Source organism: Protopterus annectens, chromosome 7.part0 (genome assembly GCF_019279795.1).
Source record: "Protopterus annectens isolate FY-2018-M chromosome 7.part0, PAN1.0, whole genome shotgun sequence".
NCBI classification, from domain to species: Eukaryota; Metazoa; Chordata; order Ceratodontiformes; family Protopteridae; genus Protopterus; species Protopterus annectens.
The window spans coordinates 190,888,648-190,911,353 of record NC_056739.1 but is presented as its reverse complement, the minus strand read 5'-3'; the positions used below and the strand labels follow the sequence as shown (position 1 = coordinate 190,911,353).

General features: G+C 38.3%; 1 protein-coding gene across 1 annotated transcript in view; it reads left to right on the top strand.

The window, feature by feature from the left end:
* Positions 1-1,346: 1,346 nt before the first annotated feature.
* Positions 1,347-22,706, top strand: part of KDM5B (lysine demethylase 5B) — a 2,307,736-nt gene continuing 2,286,376 nt past the window's right edge. The window contains exons 1-2 of the mRNA XM_044076151.1: positions 1,347-2,713; positions 12,090-12,204. Coding sequence (XP_043932086.1) covers positions 2,484-2,713; positions 12,090-12,204 — 345 coding nt within the window. The 5' untranslated portion in view covers positions 1,347-2,483. The remainder of the gene's footprint in view (positions 2,714-12,089; positions 12,205-22,706) is intronic.

Sequence of the window (22,706 nt, the reverse complement as noted above, 5' to 3'; positions counted from 1 at the left end):
AGATCACTACTATTCACCCAGGCAACTGCCTAGTATTAACACAAGTAAAATACCCTATTTTGTACAGAGCCATTTTCCAAAGAGATAAGAATTTAACCATCAAGCTCTATCAGTATCTTTCAACAATCCACACAAATGCCACAACACCTGGTTTGATGTTATTTGGCCTCTGATACCAGTCTCCTGAATTGATCCCTCTACTACAAAGCCAGGATACCTTTTTGGCTAGGCTTATATAGGCCCTAGGGCTAATTGCCTAGTACCTACCTATAAACAAATAAAAAACAGTGTAAGCCCATAATCTTCTCAAGACTTACACATACATGATCCATTGTATCTAGACCCATGTTGGACTTACCAAGAAGTGACAAAATAAAAAAAGTCCTTTGACAGCCTGACTTTTGCCTTTGACAAAAACTGTCTGTTCTCGTTCTTACCTGATTGCTCTCTGTGATAGTCTGAAAGCCCCACAGAAAGACAAGAAGCTTCAATAATAACAAAGTTTTATACACACTAGTGTACACCTTGGTTAATGAGTCACCAGTGCTGCATAATTCCCTTGAATCAATGGTCCAGCGTTTAGCCTTCCCCGAGGCACTTGCATTTCCCAGCCTTATTAATCTTTACTTCAGGTTAAAAACCTTGATGAGCCTTCCATGCATACCTCTCAAGTATACCTCATTACATGCAATGCAAGTCCATGTTCCTCACAGTTCCACACTGGAAAGGTTTGCAACACATTCAGTGTTAATAACTTTTTTTAATCAACATCCATTATAAATATCAATGAATTACATTAATTCATAAAAAAAAAAACTTTTTGTAAGTAACACAGTGAGGCATTTTAACCATCCATAAAGCTTCCTAGCCAAAGTTAGTAAGCCGTTAGTAAATTTTCCATTTTTTAACCATTTGTTCCACATTAAGAGAGGTAGTGTTCCACATTTTGTAGATGGGAGGTTGAGAGCTATCCTTCCATGCCTATTGATATCAGTTTTGTAATATAGATGCTTACCTCTGATCCACTAATAAATTAATTTGTGACAGCAATCATTACTTCATATACCCCTAGATTAAACTCCACTTAAACTGCTGCCTGTATTGGCACCTACTCCTATTCTTAAAACTCCCTCCCCTCTTGGCCACCTTTTCAAATGCCCAAAGTGGGACATTTTTGGTGCAAATGTCAGATTTTGCAGGGCGAGGCATACCCACGGCCAGTACAAAGGACAGAACTTCACTTGTTTGCCTAAATAACAGCTTATACTTAGGTGTTTCAGATACAGAATAACTGTTTTATGCAACTATTATATAAAATATAGGAAATAAATTTGTCCTAAAAATCTCAGGACATTTGACATTTTTACAATTTTTTTTGCAGGACACAACTGCCCAAAGTGGGACGGGTGGCAACCCTACACCTGAGCTCCACTCAACATCTCTAGACGAAGTATCATCCAGCAATGTATCACTGGCCAGTTCCTTTAAGCTGAAAAGTGTTTCCACAAGCCATGCAGAACACCCTTTCTTCATTATGTGACCATGTTTCGACTGCTCAAGACTGGTGACGAGCTTGATAGTCGCCGTGTAGTCAGACTTCTTGTTTAACCATCTGCCTGCCTACTATTCCCTTTCTGGTTTCTTCTTACCAGGGCTTCCTATTTAAAGCACATATCTGCCCTGTGCACGGCAAGTGTTAAATTATTTGTACATTTATGCACTACTAAATGAGTAACCTGCTGAGAAACACACACGGTAAACTAATCTCAGTTGCTGGGGAAGCAAAGGAAGAGTGGGTAGTCCTGACACACGCATTCTAGGCCAATGGGCCTCCAGCAACGGTGTCCGTCACTCATATTGTGGTTGCTTGACCTTAACCTCTCATATAGTGACAGTCTCTAGTGCAATTATTTAAAGTGTTGTATTAGTACAGCTGGTCCTCTTGAATGCAGACCGTTGATGCAGTTCTTTTCCATAGACGCAATACAACTGGATACCAGCATACAGAACACCTAAATCAATATCAGAGTACTCTTTTCTATCCTATTCAAAAGTGAACTGTTCGATCGCAGGAGTTGTCGTTACCAGGAAACGCGATTCATAGAAACTAGTTCGAAGAAGGACTCGGTTACTCTTAAGGGGTGGAGTAAGGTTCATAAGCTTTCCGCTTTCGTTCCCTTCTCAGAACCGCAACGGTGTGAACTGGAACTACTTTTTGAGAAAATCGCGGACGCACACGGTAATTGCAAGCCGATGTGATCGTGGAGTGAGTGTGTCTGTTGATGCTCACTGTATGTTTGGTGAAAGGTAAGCTGCAGGCCCCAATAGTATTTGGTGAGGAGTCCAAGACGAAACGGAGTTTTTACCTTTACAAAGCAGCGGCCAGTCGGTGGCCTGCTGGGATTGAGTGGTCACTCGTTTTGGTGCTTTTCGCAAGAAGATAACCTTTCTGACTGTCATCACTCTTTAAGCATCTCCAAAATATGGCTAGCGAGTTCGTCCCTCCGCCGGAGTGCCCAGTGTTTGAGCCCAGCTGGGAGGAATTTGCTGACCCGTACGCTTTCATCAATAAGATCCGACCTATTGTGGAGAAGACGGGCATCTGTAAGGTCCGCCCGCCGTCCGTAAGTAGACTTGTTATTCTGAGGAGTGGGGGTATAGTGGATGTCCAGAGTCACGGGATGGTGTGGCTCCAGGAAGGTTCCAAAGACAAGTGAGGCTAGGGGCCTCATGGAGCTTTTCGTTTTATGGGTGTGAAGGGTGCACGGGGGTGTAGCCTTGGTGACCCGGGTGCGAGAGGTAGGAAGTTCCAGAGTTGAATTCAGTGCAGTAAAGTTTTCAATATGGCGTCCGGGGGACCCTTTCTTTGTGTGACAGTGAGAGCACAGCTGTTGTTACCTGATGAGCAGTATGGAGGGCAAAGTTTACTTAAATCACAGCTTACTAATTGTGTTTATTTGGATGTCTTGCATCTACTGTTTTGTTAGTTAGCAAAACTTGGTATCTTGTCTTTTCCCATTTCTACTTGACAGTTGTACTGTTGGCAGGACGGCATCTCCAACACTGTTCAAAAATACTTGGCTGGTAGGAGTTATCTTGATAAACGTGTATTTTCCTTCCATTTAGTATGTTGATTACAGCCCAACCACATGAGATAATGTTACGAAATGTGAGGGAAGGGGGTACAGACTGATCCTCTTGAGGGTTATAAAATCCTGGAGGGGGAACGGGCATAGAAAGAAAATACTTAAAAGAATGTACAGGGAAGATAAGATTTGCACCACTTGTTATTGTAAGAACTAATATTTTTAGTGTTTTCCCTTCTGATTCTCGATTAGGTTTCCAGAAGGGAAGAACGAAGTCTCTGCTGACTCTATAGTCAGTGTTATTTATGCTTGTAGACTGTTGGGGTCAGTTTGTGTCTGAGACTAATCCAGTAATTCCAAACTACAGCTAGCTTAAAGACCGAGTTGGTTGCTGGCTTGTTTTGTGCACATAAGTGACACTCCTTGTAGTGGAGGGCATTGCCCCTGGTGAGCCTTTTAAAGTAGTTGTTTGGTATTGCCACTGAAATGGCAGATTGACATTCCTTGTGCCAGACCTTGATGTGTTGAAGCTTCAGTTCTTGTCACTGCATATAAAGGTCGTTTCACCCCTTTGCTGTGAGAAAAGGGAGAGTAAGTAACACTTGAACTCTCTGACATTCCGAAAACGACATGACAGCTTATGTATGCCCGTTTATCTTACATTTGTGGACTAGTAAAGTTAAAGAAGTGTTAATTGTTTGTTTTTTACACATTTTATATATCTTGCAATTTTAAAGTGCAAAAAAAAGTGTCCTGACTCAATAATAATTACACATAGATAATTTTATTGGTCAAGGAGGTTGAGCTGAGTATAGTAAACCTTAGCATGAATCATTGTAGAGTGAAGAAACTTCATGAACTGCAAGTAAGTGGATCAAAGTGTGTATTGCAAGCTCTTAACTGAGGACATGCTAAAGGTGGCTGGCCAGATGGCTGCTTTCCTTTAATTGTTTTTAATTATTACTTTTGTACTTTTAAGAGGCTCTCTCTAGTCCTATCCATGTTATAATGGTGCTGATGAATGGGTGTTGACCTCCTTGCCTTTATTGTGGGGATTTAAGGTTGTATAGTCTTAACTGGCATTTGCTGCAGAAACATGTATTAGAGCTCTGACAGCTACAGCAGCCCCAACAGCACTTTCAGATATTTTGCGTTTGATTTTAAAAGATTTACATTGCGTTGTACTCTTATTTGTATGTGACCACCACAAAGTGCAGCACTAAAAATAGTGACATTGTTTATTAATATGCATATCTTTTTTCACTTTTAAGCAAAATTTGGTTGTGGTCTGTAATAAATATGTTGCATGGAGTTCTAGTGCAGCTTGGTAGTATAGACCTGGTTTCAGATGTTTTTCATCAGTTCTTGTTGCCTTTATCAGCTGAAATGCCCAAGCACCTTTGCCATGTGGTTAACATGTATGGATTACAATGATCAGACATGTAAGGTCCCACACCTATTTGTTACAGCATGTCTGGAATACTTTTAAACAAATGGCTACACTCTAAATTGTATTAGATATCGTTTTTGTAGTTCTTCAGTTTTCCACTCTGGTTTTGCATGATTTGGTAATACTAATACTTGGAGAAATTTTCTAGAATATTTACAAAAATATTTGTAGTTTGAAGAGTCCATATGTTGGTTTCTGTTTAAGGCAGATAAACAGCACTGCAAAATGTGTAAGTTATTTGAAATAGAAGTGAACTTGTGTTCTGCTGTGCTGTTGATTTTTGCTTTATAGAAAACTGTTTTGATAAATCCCCCATATAAACAATATTATCTTAGTGTATGTTTAAGGTTACTTTTGTTGTCTGTATTTTGTGCTGTGGTGCATAATTATTTCAAAAGTTTAATTTTGGTGTGTTCACTTGCATTTCTGTGATGTTGGACCACTTTTGGGCCTACCATGATTGGAACGTCATTTAGTATTGTGTGAATGACTCTAGAGTAATGAGAGTGCAATGTTGGGGCTGTCTTTGTCTCTCTCTAGACCTTTGCTGTTGTAAAACTTTAATACATGTTTCATTTTAATCCCAAATGTGAAACTATGAAGTGTGTTCATTTTCAGGTCAAATACTATTTTGTATGCTATTTGTTGTTGTCAGATTATGCCTTGTTTCGAGACATAATGAAGTTTCAGTTGGTGTTGATTAAAATCTGGGCATTGGTACTTGAATGTTGAGAGGTCTTCCTTTCTGTGTGTTTTTTTTTTCCTCTGTCTCCCTTCTGCTGCTGCTACTTTCTTTGTTTACACATTTATGTTAATATTATGCAGTGCACTTGCTTGCAGCAGTGAGCACACAATTTATCTGGTTGGTTACCTGGATGATTCATTTGCACATTGTTGAGCAGGAGAAGGAGGGTTGGTCCTAGGATTCTTTTCAGCTGAGTTCTGGCCTCGGTGACCGTTAACAACATACTTAAAACATGCAAATTTACAAATGTATTTGTACACAAAGTTAATGCAATCGTTTGATAGTACTGAGGACATCTGCAGGTTGTTGTTTGCATATACATAAGGTTAACAAACTATTTGCAGGTGTAAAGTTGGGCTTTGATACATAGCTTAGGAGTAATTGGGGCATTTTGAATTTTACCTGTTGTAACACATGAATCAGTAGATTTGTTTCAAGTGATCTAACTTTTTTTTTTTCCTGAACAGGTATTTATTTGCTTTTAAGGTTGAGGGGGCACCATTTCACTTGGTAGAGATTTTTCTAGTGCCCACAATGGCAAGGCAGAACGGAGGATTTTGCAGCCTAAGCTAGTAGGGGAGGACTTGATTTTCAGTTTAGTTTTAACAGCAGGAAAGTGGTTGTCTAGCATTTTAAAGGCAGAAAGCAGTTAGGCTTCAAAAAGAAAGTGCAGTGTTATTTTGGTTTAAGGTGCCAGATTGATAAACTGATAATGCTGTTTGTACTTTAACCTTAAAGTCTTCCCAGAATTCAGTGAGGACAGACTTCAGGACAGGGCTCAAGTATGTTAATGGTGAGGCCACAGCATGATTGTGGTGGTAGGTGGCTGGCAGTAGAGTAATGGTACACTTGGGAATTTACATTATCTGTACTTTAGTCCTGAGTAAATCCTGAAGGAAAAGTTAAGAGTCCATGGTTATAAGCATAGAGATCTGTGGTATGGAGTTTGTATTTTCTGGTTCCCATTTGGTAATATTTGGGAGTACCAGATAATGCAGAGGCTGGCTTTTGAAGTATTTATAGTGTCTGGTGGTTGCTAGTGAATTAGTGGCATTGCCTGGCAAAATCATCCTTTGTGGGCTGTGGATGAGACCTACTCTGTGCTGAGTAATGTCTGCAAAAGTTAATTGAACTGTGTGTTCTTGTGCTAATATGGATACATTAAGATGTTATGGACTGGTGGTTCTGGAACTCGAGATATTTCTTCTGGTTTTCACGTTCCCAAGCAGAACCTTTAAAGGTTCAACAACGAAAGCAGTTCCCAAACCAAGTTTGGGTATTGGAGCTGACACCAAGCTATTTGTGTGATAAGTATTTGGGGTCAGTATTTTGCATTAGTAATGACTCTAATCAGCCAACATTTTTATTTATTTTTTTGCTTTAGGTAAGATCTTGTCTCACAGTGTTGAGTGATTGTTAGCATATTGTCTTGTTTTTAATAGAGATCAGTTTGTAAGTTATATTTGGTGGTCAAATACTTCAATATAAATTATTTTTCTTTATATATTTTGGAAAATTATATTGTAGTACAGATAGGAATCTAATGTTTTGAGTAATGAGGGTTAGCAGATTTTTCAGATGGGAATGTTTGGGGAAGAGAGATTCCCAGTAGTCAAGGGGGAGATTGAACATAGGGTTTTAGCTACAGATTGTGTAGTGGCTAGCAGAAGGGTAGGGGAAATGCCATGTTGTGTGCTTTCTAAAAGTTCTCGGAGATGGCTTGAACGTAGAAGGTGTAGGGTATAATTTCTTGGAATGGTGATGCTGTGAGGGGGTTTGTTGTAGTTGGGAGGGTAGACTTAGTTTTGAGTTGTGTGTTCTGTAATTGTTTTTACTTATGTTTAATAATTTTGGTTATTTTATTGTGGTTACATAAATTGTCATCTTTATATGGAGACCTTTTGTTCATTTAGTAGCTGTAAAACAGTTTTTCCTCTCTTTAGGTTGTTGTGGTGGTGGTTCACTGTGTAAAGCTGTTTATGGTGCAAATTCAGACCTGCTGTGAGGTTGGGTAACCAGTACTAGGTGATCTTACTGGGTTTTGCTCTTATTATTGGGATCCACACATTTTGGATGTTCTTTCCAGCTAAGTTTATGTGAAGTCTGTTCATAACATGCATAGTGTACTCCCTGCCACTTGAAAAAGAGTAACCAGCAGGCATTCCATGTTAATGTTTGATTTGCTGATGTATTTTGTGGTCTGCTTAAAGACCACTGGTTTACGTAGCTCATTTTCACTGTTGGTGGCCCCTAGCCTCTCCATTTGGGTGGGGTGTTGGAGCAGTTTTAACTCATTTGAATTTTACCCTCTTTCTCCCCAGAACAAAAAAAAAATTGTATGTCATTTCTATTTTTTTTTTTTTTTTTTTCTTTTTCACTTTTACAGAGTTGTGTAACTGTGGGCTAAAGGAAATGTGCTTGTCATTCTTGAGCAATGAGCCAGGTCCCTTCATCTGTTTGCATTGTCTTTTTCTGTCACTTTTGTAGCTATTCATCCAAAACTAATACTGTAATATATGAGTGAAAGTTTTACAGAGGAATACCTTTTGGACAGTTTAGATGTCGGGGAGAAGTTTTGCCAAATAATGTTAATACAGAAATGTACTATTTAAGAGAACAAACTTCTTGGATAGCAGATTTGCATCTCATCCTTTTGAGAATTTCATTTTTGACTAGAAGTTTTCTTTAATCTTTTCCACAGATTTAGAGCACCTTTAGATCAAAAGATGAAGTTTTGCTAATGTCTTTTGCACTGGACAGGACATTGGGACTAAATTACAGGTAGACATTCACCCCACAGTGATTGTGCTCATGGAAATATTACAGTTTTGTTTTGTATAAACATTTTGTTTGTGCCTCTGTAGCGTAGTTGTAGTAGTTACTAGTTGGTTTTAAGTCCTTTTTTTACATTTGGTAAAGTATCTGTGAATTTTATATTCATTTAGTAATTGACAATGTTTCCGTAAAAGATCTAGCATGGCCTTCATGGCCAACTGTGGTACTTTTTCAGAGCTTAAGTAAGCTACTAGACAAATTCCTGATTCATTGGTCTACCAACAGACTGCAAATATATTTGCTAACTGCTGCATATATTTACTTGCACTACAGTATCCATCAAATCATTTTCTGCTGTCAACATTTGTTTGTTCATTACCTGGATTGTCTATCTGCCCTACGTTACCCCTTTTCAGAGGAAATCTGGGGAGAAAAGATCCAGGTGCAAGTACACCTAGGTACCAAAAGCAGATAAGAAAAATTACGATGATTTTAAGCAGTTTAACAGATTGAACATGCAGTAAAATATAAATGGGTTTTACAAAAAAACTAGAATGTTTATGTTGATTTTACTTGTGACCTACAATTGTAAGAGTACAGCAGTGGTTCAAAACAGCGTAAGGAAAGCAGCCATTTGAGAGCAGGTTTTTAAAATGAAGTTTGAGGGGAAAATGTATTTAGGTTATATGTTGTTAGAAGTGATAGCTGTACAGCAGTGTGCAGGAAGAACAAGGTAAGGAGACATGTTTGAGAGGTAATACCCAAGGAAGTAGATAGAGGTGCCAACACAAAGTGGTTTGGGCATACATTGGATGATTAGTAAATGAGCTGAGTGAGGAAGGTTGGGGATAGCTGAGTAAGAGGATACAGGATAATTGTGAGAGAGCGACTGTAAGGTGCCAATTCAGTTTGTGCTGGGTACAGGGAGGTACAAAAGGGATAAGATGTGAAATGGGATGAAAGAAAGAGAAACAAATCAAGGCAGCGAGTCAGGAGGTGTTGGAAAGGGAATAGGGTGTAATGTGGGGGGGGGGGGTGCAAGGAGAATAATAGGAAGTGGTGCTTTAGGGAGTAAGAAGACTGGGTGCTGATACGCTGTCAGTATAGCGTTCTTATGCAAGGCAAGTGTACAGTTTGTGATTGGATAGATTTTTTTTCTGGGTGTATTGATAAAGACTTGAAACCATTTCACCTGAGGTGTTTAAGAGAAGGGAAGTAGTTACATGTTTTACAGATGTAGGAGCACATGTGATGTAATTTTGTGTGTGTTTGTGCATATTTTTTTCAGGGTTGTGAATAAGGTTAGTGGGGGGGGGGGGCTAGACAGACTTTAGCCAGTGGAGTTTCTGTACTGCTGCACAGCAGTCAAATTTGGGTACTTTTCTGTTGAACCCCTACCACTTCACGCTGCTGTATATTGTCGGTATTTTTGTCCTTGTGGAAGAGAAGAAATTAGTCTTATCAAGTATTGCTGTGATCCCTGTTTCATTACATGTTGCATACATTAAGCACAAAGTGGTAGGGGTTTAACGGAAAAGTACCAAAATTTGTATGTCACTTTAGCTTCAAGTGGCTTCACTGCTCAAGGAGATTAGTATGATTTGCCTGAAGATGGAGCATGGGAGCCGTGTAGAGGAGAGCTGGAAGTAGGGAAGCTGACTTATTTTCTAGCATTGTTTGATAAGGTTTTACTTGGTGTAGGGTACACATTTTGAGTTTTTGTTTGTCTTTTACAAGGTGGACACATTTCTACTTAGTACCTTAGTGTGGGTTACTAATTCGATTTTTGTTTGTGGATGTTAAGAGACTAGGGATTTCAAGGTATAGAGTTGTTTTGGATTAAATAGAATGAGCTTGGATTTTGTCATTATTAGAAGGAATGAGGAAATGTTAATTTGTCAGGTCGCTATCAAACCAAGTGGGTCTGGGTGCATCTAGACCTAGGAGGACAACTTTTGTAGCACTTTTGTCTGAAACTATTAAAGAAATTTGCTGAGATTGTTTCCCTCATTTCTGGTTTGATTATAAAGTTAAGGAGGGCCATAGTACTTTTGAATAGTATGGAAGCTGTGCTGTGTTGGAGATATCCGGTTATTGTCTGATATGGTGAGTAATTGTGTGTGTGGATACATTTCTCAGGGACGTTTTGAGAGTGGAGATAGTGGCTGTTGGCCTATATAGTTGGTAAGATCTGAGGAAGTGCCTCCCTTTAGTAAAGGTAAGATATAAGATTTTTCCAACCCCAGAGGCCCTTGATTGCAGAAAGCAATCAGTTTAGCAGTTAACCATAGAGGCACAAAATAAAAACTTTTTTGTTTCAATTACTGAATGCAGACACCAAGAAGGTAGGGGTAGGAATTAAATGGTTTACATTGTGTGATCATATGATAAAGTGAATGGGCATTGACCAATTTAGGTAAGCAGACCTAAGTATGTAAGGATTACTCCTTTGGGGGGGATGTGACAGACACTTCTGAGAGCAGAGCAGGAATTTGTATGTACAAATTAATATACAACTAGATTAATGTTAAACTTGCTTATATTGCACAGTAACAATCTTTGCTGACTGATGCTCATGGGTACATCTTTTGAACAGGTTCAGTTTGCAGTGGTGTTGCTTGTGGCAGAGTTCCTGCTGTTTAAGGGACATGAGACTAATTTAATCTATATGGGCTGTGCAGAGAAAGACAGAGAAACACTATAGTAATGAATATCATATAGAGAAGATAGCTATCTTATTCCTGGAGATGGAGGAGACTAAGTTAAAGGGAGAGAAGAAAGGCTATTCTAAGAGTCAAGAGAAGCTAACAAAGGGAGTGAAAGTAAGGTTAAATTGGGTATAACAGAAAAGGTAGTAATGGAGAGAAACCATGATTATGTGCTGTAATATATAGCTTTATACAGTTTATCGGAACATAGCACTGCATCAGTAAGCCTGGTGGAAAGATCAGCGGTGATAGACTGCATAGACACCTATCAGAACAAAGCACTCCATTGCTAAGTAAATTATAAAACCCACACTTGTTTTAATTTAAAGACTGCTTTATTAAGTCAGTGTTGTATGTATATACTAAAACATCACCAAATGAAAATTACATGCGTCAGTCTTACAGCTGTTAGGGCACAGGCTCGGTATACACAGAGCTTATCCGAATATTATACAAGTACAACACACCTGCAAGGGTGTTTCACTCTTCTGTACATTCATAAAATATTGGTTTTGAATGACATGCACCTGTCCTGTGTAGGAAGACGACAGTCTAATACCCAGACTCTGAAGTGGAATAGGAAGTATTGTAATGCCCACTGTTAAGCATGGTCGTCAAACCTAAGCTCATTTGCTTTTTGCAATCAAAAGCATTTAAAGTCAGGTTGTGATCAATTTATAGTTGGTGTTCAGCAAAGAACACAAAGGTACAAAGAAAAATCTGTCTACGGATTACTCTTAACATCTCTTTCCCAATGGATAACTATGATTAGAAAACCAGTAATGATGCCGAAGAATCATGGTTGTGCTTCCAGTGACACTTTGCCTCCAACATACTTATTGTGTGTGTGTCGGGGGTGTCCGTTATAACACACACACAGCCTGCAGGGGAAGATGTTTCTGCGTTTACAAACCCATTAGCGTCTTAACCCATTTGTCAAAAATGTACAGAGTGTGTTATCCGTAACCAGTTAGTAAGTAGAACTGGTGATGGGCTATACAGGATAACCTGACCTGATGGTTTCATATTTACGTATAGCAGACCACAAACAAAATTGCTAAAACTACCCCATCAAGTAGCTGCCAGCTGTGATAAAATACTTCTTAAAGCATCTTTATTCCTGGAATTCTGCAAACTGATTTAATAACCCACTAAATACTCCTACAAGGAGTATAAGATATGGGTTGTAGCAGCAATAGTGTCATGGTTTAAGTCTTATCTTGGAGACAATGTGGCCTGTCTGCTGGCAAATAAAGCTAGTTGAAAGTGTGTCACTAGCTCTGCATGCCGAAATGTGTATATTAAGACCACTATTGTTTTCACAGATGGTATGCATCATCATCCAGTGTTGCTGTATTTCAATATGCAGATGTTTTGACCCTCATTCCTTTAGCAGACAGTTTATTGGAATTGTTGATAGTTACTTTACAGCATGCAGGAGTAACTAGTTTGTTTGGGTTTTTTTCTGGAATGTAAAAACGGGTTAAGCTTAACTGTTAAACATAACCTTTACTGGATTGGACACCTAATCTGGTCACCAAAGAGTAATTTAAATTGGATGTTGTACATGTTGTTAATTATGCAAGTTTAAAGATATGCCAAAGTCCTAAAAGGAATGCATTTAAATACATTCAGCAACGTATGCCCTTCTGTCTCATAAACTTCATTTGTAGTTTGGAATGGTTTGAGAAAAGCCTTTAACTTTGAAGAAAATTTACACTACAGATATTCGGTCTGGCAGGGGTAGCAAGAAAAACTGGTGCATTGCTCCCACTGTCAGTCTCTGGTAGTATTTTACAGGGGTGTTAATGAGTAGGGCTGTTGTACATATTTGTTATGAAGCTCATTTCACAGTACAAATGCTGGCGGTTGTTCCTTATAAGAGAGTAGTAGTAATGGTTTAAAGGGGCATTAAGAGCTCAAGGTACTAAACTTTTATCACAGTAAAAATGCTGGTGATGGTTTCATACAGGATGCTGTGGTAACTGAAAGGTACTACTGTGGGGGAAGGGTCATACATGCACTAGTAGTGTAATGTAATAAGAGTTGCACCATTTCCTGCTGCATAAGTAACTGTTGCTTGAACCGTAGATTGGATATGCAAGTATCGCTTAAATTCCTGAACTAGAGTACACTGATTTTATTAATGATTTTTAAAGTCCTGTTTGGTAAAACAACCCTTTAAAAACTGAACTGGAGTGTAAAAAGGGAACTGAAGCTGTTCAGCACTGGAACTATCCTGTGTTTGCAACTAACAGGAATTTTATCTTTTTTGAATGTCATAAAATACCGTTAAAGGTGACGGTAATCTGTCTTTCAGATTTCATGTGTCAAAAGCCGTCTAGGCAGTTCACACCAAGAAAACAAGATTGGAAAGTCTAGTACTACTCAATTGTTAATGGCTGTGGTATTTTATACCCCAAGTAGACTTCAAAGAATATTTCTTCAGACAGATGGCAAATGGTACAGGTGTGATGGGGAAGAAAAACTGGGAACATGTTTTTTGGGGAGTGTAATGAGCTGGCAGACTTTAAAAATGCTCTATGGCGCACTTGACTTTTAAGAAGCAAATGGCTGTACTAAGGAGATTCTTATAAACTGGGTTACAGGATCGGAATTACCTAGACATAGTAAGGCTTTATTAAGTTTGCCTGTTGGCTGCCAAAAATACTAGAAAGTGGAAGTCAAACTCTGTAACTGTGTTTGAAATATTGAATATTGTAAAAAGTGAGAAAAGAACTGGAAGAATTACCTTTAGGAAAGGGAAGCAGCAAACTGCATATCGATAACTAGCATTTGTGGGCGTAGTACATGCTTCTGCTGAACATTATTCTGCAAGGTTTAAGGAAAGGCGGGACTTGAGCCATTTATGTGAAGCTGGATTGAAGGACAGATGTTCTAAAGAAAGAAGACTTGTATATTGGGGGAAAAATGCTTTGTTTTCTGTTTGTGTATGTGTGCATAAGTCTTAAATTGTTTAATGGATCTGTGGCCATGGAAATGCAAAAAAAAAAAAAATCACCTTACTCAATGGAATTGTATTAACCACAAAATAAATTTACAATTAATAGATTTTCACTGTGTTAAGCGATTTTATGAACAGTACTGTTCATCTGTGTTTATAAATTAATGGTTACCCATGCAGAGACCTCACCTCAGTTCTGTCTGGGCACACACCAAGATCCTCATACCAATTCCTTGTAGCAGAGAGGAAATAAATGCAAACAGATTTAATGATGATGCCCTCAACATCTATTTGCAGGACCAAGTTTACCTAGGGTAAGACCATCTGCTGTTAACAGTTTCCCTTAAATCACAATGCAAAACATGCTTTTAGTATCCTAGCAGTGTGTAGCGCACAGTATCACACAGCCCTTATTCAGCAGCACTGTTTAAAGTAGCTCATTCTTTTAAGTACGTTGTGTTTAAACACAAAATTAACAATGCCATTTCTGATTATTTTAAAATGGCTAGACCTATGAAGTACAAAAGTGTGCTGCAGATAACACTTAATAAATGACAAACATAAGGCAGGAACAACTTGCCAATAACGTTTACTTTTGTACATATCTGCTTTTTTCAAGTGCAGGGTATGCATTTGTTCACATACTGTAAAATACAAGTTTGTTGTATCTTGCGTACATTATGGTATATTTTAACAGTGTTAAATATTCACCAACCTCTGGAGTACCATTAAGTGAAATCATTTCAGTTGCTTATCTAATTATTGTTTTTAGTCTATCTGCTATTGTATGCACACTTAACTGCTTGCTTTTATGTTGTTTCCAGGTTCTTATTTGACAGTGCTTTATGTATTGCAGTCTGTCTTCTTACTGTTTGTGATGGTTGGTAATGTTTGTAACACTGTCCGGGTTTCTCTCTCTCTCTGTCTGTCCGCCCTCGAGTCCTTCTGGAGTTAGTCAGGTTCCCAGCATGACTACCCTAGTTAACGAAACATAAATAATAAAGTATATAGCCCTCTTATTCATTTGGCCGTAGGCGATAGTGCAAGTTTTATACAACATAAGGAGTAACAAATAGAGTTTTAATTTTGGTGACTACTTGAATTCCAGTGAACAGAGCCCTTTCTCAGGGAAGATGCTGGGAAGAAAAAAGCCCAACTTAGATTTTTAATACTTGGGGCGCTGAATATGACATGAGTATTGTAATGGGATGCAACTTAAAAGTATGTGCCCTACAGTCTTACTAGAGTTGAGCAGCTAACCCTGATGTGCAGCAGACCACTCGTTAGTGTAGTTGCGAATTAATGTGTTGTGGAAGTTGAAGGTTTATTGAGACTTGGCTTGCAGTAAATGGTTTTGGGATTCCGAGGTACAGGATTGCCTGCTTGTTTAAGACTCTGATGTCCCTTGTCTCTAAACCTATTTTGTGTTCTAAATAAACTTTCCATTCGGGCAATTACTCCTTTATTTTTGGTGCACAGTTCTTTTTATTTATTTTTTCTTTTAAGTATTTAAGTACGTGTAACTGGTGGTTGATGTTTTTATTTCCATTTGATAACTGGATTGGTTTTCAGCTGTGACACTTTGGCTTTAGAGGAGTGACAGGAAAATGTGACACATGAACATATGAAGGCATTTAGAAAAAAATGATACAGTAGGCAAAACATTTACACTGTATCTACAGGAGTATGTCACATTCCAGCTGAAGTTTTTTATTTGTGTATGATATAAAAAGATCATCAAATTATTACTCTGGAAAATTAGCCAGTGTCACAAAATTAGGGCAACATCCTCACACAGATGCAGGTTTGCTATGAAGCCATCCTGATGTTTTTGCAGTCTTATTTTAGTGGGACGATGATCATGTAGCTCTGCCAAGCTTGATAAATGCTCTCTTCTGTATTGATACCAAATATGCTCTGACCATGGTGATGCTGTTACCCAGCCTACTCCAGAGTGTGTGTGCTGAGCCCTTTAAAGAGTTACACTCGGGGGGGGGGGGGGGATTTGTAATTTTAATTGTTGGTACAAGTGTCATTTCATTAATGCTAAGTTGTTATTATACCAGCCCTTGAATAGAATGTCTCAATTGGCATATGTCTAGACACATGAAACAACTGGAATACCCACAGAGATACCTTACTACTAAAAGGGTACAAGGTATGAAGAAATTAGTTATTTGTGCTAGCATATCGGGCTGAGATTTTGTACATAATTTCAGATTAACCTGTATATTATATGCCAGCATGACTAGCTATGATATTGTAAATAGGTTCTTTCATATTAATTTATGCTCTATTGGTACAGAATATTTTAAAGACTTGACCAGTGTCCTTTTTACATTTCTAACTCTGCATGTTTGTGAAAGGATTCTAAAGGCAAACTGAGGTTCTGCTGATCTGCAGATGATGTCATTGGAATGTTGACAGTTGCTATGTGTTACTGTCAAAAACTGAGACAGGAAAGAACTTTAACAGCTGTTGGTTGATTTTCAAAATTATGAAATGAAAATTAGAAGTGGAACAGATGTGACAGACTAGTGTATAAAAGAGCCTGTTGTCAGTGAACAGCCAGCTATGAGATGTACTGTGCAGTGGATACCCAACAAGGACTTGTCAATAACTGTAAGCCTGTCTTTGCTCTGTTGTAGTAATTTAGTGTAGGTCAGGGACAGTGTTCTTCAGTCAGGGGATTTATAACTAATCAGTTTTTCTGAATGTTGGGTTTTTATTCTACAGTATTGATTTCATTTTCCTAGTGATTGATTTCTGTTTATTGGAAATTACTGTTTTATATTTTGTAATTATTTTACTCCTCATTAAATATTTTTATTGATTTACATTGTGGCTTGTCAATCATGGTTTTCTTTAGTGATTTGAATGCTTATAGTTGCCTTGATAACTTCTCAGGCCACTCCAAAAGCCTGGACGCTTGTGTCATTTGCTACTATTTGTTTTAATATCCAATTCTAATAATTGGACACGCCTTTTAAAAGGGCATGCAGACACTCTCTTGACAGCATTACCGTATTTTGGGGAAGGGACACAGCTGGAAATCTGTGTTGGGCTTTCTCAGAAGTGTTTGGATGTGTGAGATTTCATTTCATTTAAATGTGAGTGTATCCACGATCTTAAACTGGGACACATTGCTCTGAAGTGTATGAGTTACATTAAGGGTGGACAGAAGTATACAGCCTAGTCCCAGATTATAGAGCATGTCCCTGTTGTGCTTTTTGGGGGGGGGGGGGTTTGTGAAATATTACTCCTGTTTAAGTGACAGTCTCATATTGGAGTAGATAGTGAGCATTGACGCTCCTTAGTTACTGACCCAGGATAGTAAGGGACGTCACATTATTTAGTGGCACTTCAGTGGGATATTGTCTGGGCATCACACAAGGCCTAAACAGTATGCCCTACATGGACAGTCTCAAAGCCTTATCCTTTGTATCTTACAGACTGCTAAGAGGTGACCTGTCTGGTATAAAAGGCATTCTCTGACCCAGTACTGATGGACCTGCTACACATCATTAAGCCAAATGGCTTCAGGAACACAGTAATTAGGACTTGTCCATAGAGATCCATGCAATATAACAGAAGTAAATGGGATACATTACTGTGCAGCTAAAATTAATAACTGATAAATTCCTACTGCAAGAACACCGGGTAGTGAGGGAAAGGAAGGGGAAAATCGAATACCATCATGAAAGTATCGAATAAAGAAAACTATAAAGCAGTTAAGATAACTGTCACTGTTTAGAAGAATATAGAAGAGGGAGCAGATAAACAAATACTAAGAAAGATGGACGTAATAAAATTAATGCGGTGTATTTAGAACAGACCAGGATCTATCATGTATCATGCGCTATCGCAAATAACGAGCTAAAAATCTCAGCACAGGCAGAAAAACTTTGAAGATGCACAGATAAATATAAAGGAAAAGTACAAAATAAATAATTTGTTGATAACCCAGAAATGTTTGGTAGAGAGTTGGGCAATAAGGTAAAAGAAATTAAGACGACAAAAAAGAATAAGCATAAATTTTGGAGAAGTAATTTATGAAGATCCCATGGAACATAAAGAAGCTAAATGGATAAAAGAAGTAAAAAGAATAAGAAGAGGTTTAAAGGTACAGGATGTGAAATCGGATGAAGTAAAGACCACAGAGATTGAAACACAGTTTAGAAAAGCTTCCAGTTGGAAAACCCCAGGCCCAGATGCAGTACCTAACATCTGGTTAAAAGTGTTAACATCTTTGCACGAAGATTTAGCTAAGAGTAAGAACCATTTTATATGCGCGCCCTGAACAGACGCAAACCTGGCCAATAATCGGAAAAACAGTGCTTCTACCAGTGAACCTGCAAGCTACCCTAAAAACTATAGACCAATAATTTACCTTCTGGCGACGTATAAACTGTACACTGGAATTGATGCTGACAGAGTTTGTAGTCCTTCAGAAGAAAACTCCTTTATGAGAGTGGAACAAAAAGGCAATAAAAGAAAGTCCTATGGAACAAAGGATAATTTGTTGTTAAAGTGATAGTGGAGAACTCTAAAAACATGAATCTAATTATGGCATGGATTGACCTATAAAAAGCATTTGATAGTATCCCACATTCATGGATAAGAGTGCTTTAAAAATGTATAAGATGCACCCTACACTGATCGACTGCATTAAAGTAACTGTGAAACAGTGGCAGACAACTTCTCAGTTAAGCCATGATGAAGGGCAAATTATTATTCCAGGGATAAAAATCCAAAGGAGGATATTCCAGGGTGACTCTTTCACCACTGTTGTTCTGCCTTGCCCTTAACCCCTTTAATCTGTTTACTTAACAGTTTAGGCCATGGTTATAATTTGGCTCCTAGAAAACAACGTGTAAAGACTTCTCATCTTCTCTTTGTCGATTTTATTTAAAACTGTGTAGCTCATCCGATGAGAAACTGAAAGCACAACTGCGAGTAGTCCGATCTTTTTCAGATGATACAAGAATATCATTTGGTCTTGATTTTAAATGTGCAAAAGCGACCTTTTTAAAGCAGGAAAACTTGCAGCACCAAGAAAATATCAGTTTGGGACAAGAATGTGATATAAAAGAACTTGAGCAAGAGGGAGTGTGTAAATATTTAACTGATGAAGGATCAACAATAAAACATGAACAAATGTGAATAAAATGGAGTAAGAAATACTTTAGAAGACACATTTAATCCTGAAAACAGCGTTGACATCTAGGAACAAAACCCAAGCTATAAACCAATTTGTTCTTCCTGTCCCAACGTACAGTTTTGGAGTGATTGCCTGGCCCCAAAATGTGTTGGATAGATGGAAAACAAGAAGAATACTTCATGCTCACCAAATGATTTATAGAAATCAGTGTATATCAAGATTTTATATTCCCTGTTCCAAAGGAGGGATTGCGCCTCCTTGAAATTGATTATATGTATAGATCTGCAATTGTGAGACTCCACACATCTACTGACTTCACAAGACCCAAATGTAGTGAAAGTTTTGAAACCTGAGGAAAATAAAGATGACTTCTCTGCTTAATCTAGCAGAAGCATATCGGCATCAGACAGGAATGGAAATCACACCAGCAGTAGATAAAAATCGGGCAGCAATTTGAATGTGCCAAAAAAAACGAGAGAATATAAGGCGAAAGATCAGATGAGAAGGCAAGAAATGTGGAAAATGCAGAAAAATAGTTGCAAGTATAGAGAACTTCTCAAGGAACCTAATGATGCTCAGGAACGAACGAAGGAATTATTAAGGAGAGGCAAATTCAAACCAAGAGATGAAAGGTTAATATTGGCAGCCCAAGATAGTGGGCTACATACACGCTGGTTTACAAGTCCATTGAACGTGTGGGAGAAACGGACAAAATGTAAGTTTTGTAAAACTAATTGGAAACTGTTGCACACCTTGTTGCTGGTTGTGACGTACTAATTGCAGGACGACTGTATACAGAAAGGCATAATAACATGGCAAGACTGTTGCACTGGGGATTGTGCAAACATTTATGGTACTGAAGTGGCTGAAAAACACTGGAAAAGTGAGCTACAAAGCATCATAGAAAATGAAGTCTACATCACATGGGATCACCCATTACCAACAGCTCAAAAGATAGATGCCAGATAACCGGATATAGTGGTCCATGAAAAGAAGGCAAAATTAGCATTGATCATTGAAATCTCCACACCCAGTGACTACAGTGTGTTGCGTACAGAGAGAGACAAAGTCATAAAATATCAGGATTTGCAGGCAGAAACGAGAGCAATGTGGAAGAAAGATACCCAGACAGTTCCAATACTAGTAGGAGCAATGAGTCTTATTAAAAAAAAAAAAAAAAAAATCTACATTCGTATTTAGATGTAACCCATAGGAATTGCAGGAGGAGTCATTATTGGGTACATTGCGGGGAGCTGCGAAGAGCACTTCTGGCTGACATCAAAGACTGAAACGGTATTGATTTCATGAACTTTAATTGTACTTTGACTTAGAAATGGGGTCCATTCCTGTCCATAGTATTGGAAACGCAAAAGACTTGGAGAAATTTAAAGTGGCAAAGTAATTGGGTTAGGTCGCTTATCCCAACTAGAGAGCTATTAAGAAAACAAGCAAGCACGAATGCCTGACAGGGTGTGTGTTTTAATGTGTAAACACACATCCAGGGGTGTAGAGTCCCTCCTTGGGCCTCATAAAACCCTTGGGTGGGCATTAATTACACACCAACACACACCCTAGAGGGCATTATTGTGCTTTGGGCTCTCTAAAATTTTTTACTTGCTTATATTTTTAGTAGCTTTTTTTTTTTTTATGCTTATTGTAAAATAGTTCCTCTGCCTACTGTTTCAAACTTACTGTAGTATATGTTAATGGTGTTGGAGGAAGCATTTTACATCAAACATGTATAAAAAAAAAAGCAATTGAAACACAGCAGTTTTACAGACAGCCCATTCTCTCTCCCCCACACACACACACACACACACACACACACACAATACAGTCTCTTCTGCTTTCACACGCACGCAGTTTCCTCTGCTTTCATACATGCATTCACGCACACAGTCTCTCTGCTTTCATGTACGCATTCACACACTTTTCTGTTTCGCTTGCTTTCTTACACTCATAACATGCATACACTCACACGTGCTTATTTTTTAATTTTACATTCGCTAAACAGAAGTGCTGCTTAGTGAGGGTAAAATAATGGAGCCATTTTGTTTTCTCAGTCCGAGCTCCGCGGCAGGTTGATGTACTGCCATGAAGCGGTGGACTCATTTTTCAGCGGGAATTACTTGTACATTAATACCCTGCTGGCGAGCGCTCGTTCTTCAGTCAAGGTACTGATGTACCGTAAGCTATTGTCTAATGCCTGTAAAGACGCATGTAAATGCCATTGTTTATCAGTTGCAGATTGCCAGCATCACACCTCAGTTAAATAGTGTAACTTGGAGTCTGAACAAAAGCATGGCTTTCAAGCTTAGTTTTCAGATGCAAATGTCATTCCCTGTAATAAAAGTCACTGCCTCAAAGTAATAAAGCAGGTATGTTCATGTATCTCTTCTTAGTTTGTCAGTGTTTAATTTTGCATTTCTTCTACTGTGTAATTTCTGTAAAAGTGCATGTTCCTTCTGGAGTTGGGGAAAGAAGATTATCAAAGACACTTAATTCTAGCTGCAATATTTAAAACTGTGGCTGCTACACAAGCCATTTCTGCCCAAGTAACATCTGTTAATCACGGGTAATATTTCTCACACATGAAAACTGAACTACAGTTGCTACTTTCAAAACAGTTAATTCACCTACATTTTTCAAGCCTGTCATTCAAGCATTCCTTAGAATGCTGTAACAGAGATGGCTACTAATGAAAAAGCAAAGTAAAATGCAGATTGATGCTACCAATGAAAAGTAGGCAGACACTGTACTTTTGTAAACGGAGAGAAATCACAGTAAGTGATCCTCTCATCATAAAGATTTCTTTCTGTCCCTCTAACATGTCATCAAAAAGGTGACTAAAACAGAGTCACGTTAGCCATGGCTGCCTCCTTCAGACCATTTTGAGGTATATTAAATTAGAAAATAACAGTAATCATTTACTTTGATACAGAGGCAATAGCAGTGCAGAAAAGTTGAAGGTTTGCTAAAAAACATGTTTTCTTCTCCCAGTTTTTGGTTGCATTTCTCCCTTAATCTGTTTGTTGGTCCGGTTGAAAAGAATAGTAAAACTGGTTTGTAGGGTTTGTTGCTTTTCAGGGGAGGTTTTGTTGATCGAGTAGTATGTCATCTCCGTACTTAATTGTATGTTAAGTTTGTAGTAGATCATAAGCCATTAGTGAATAGGGAAAGCAGTAATGGTCAAAGAAATTATCCCTGTGATACTCCAATATTAAGGGTACCTTTCTCAAAATAAGAATTTATTGCCATGTACTTGAAAGTGTTTATTTTCAAGCTGGTCTTTAACGTTTGGTCCAAAACTGAATCCGAGAGTAAGTGAGAGTGTGTAATTGATAAGTTTCAAAGGCTGTAGTCATGTCAAGATCCTGCTGTAATGAGGCCATCATTCATGTCCCAAGAAGTTTTATTGATAGCTACAGGGGAAGGCATTTTGGAAACCATGTAGTTGGTCCTGTAGGAGACCATAGCTATTTATAAAATTGACAATTTGCTTATATACTGGAATTATTTGAACTTTTTATTTCGTGGCTCATATGTTTGAAACTGGCCTGTCATTGTTCCTTTCTTTCGTGGGTAGAAACTTTAAAATTGTCCACCAGAATTCCCTTAGAGTATGGGGAGTAAGCCTAGTTGTTCGTGAACATTAGAGAAGATGCCATTTGTTATGAAAGTTGGTTTTAATGTATTAAATGTGGCCCCATACTTTGCATCCAATTCAACTACTTGTGATTCTGTTCCCTTTGCTGTAAACAAATTGCCATAATGGTTAAGATCTTGGCCTCCCATAAACAAGGTGCCAGGTTTGAT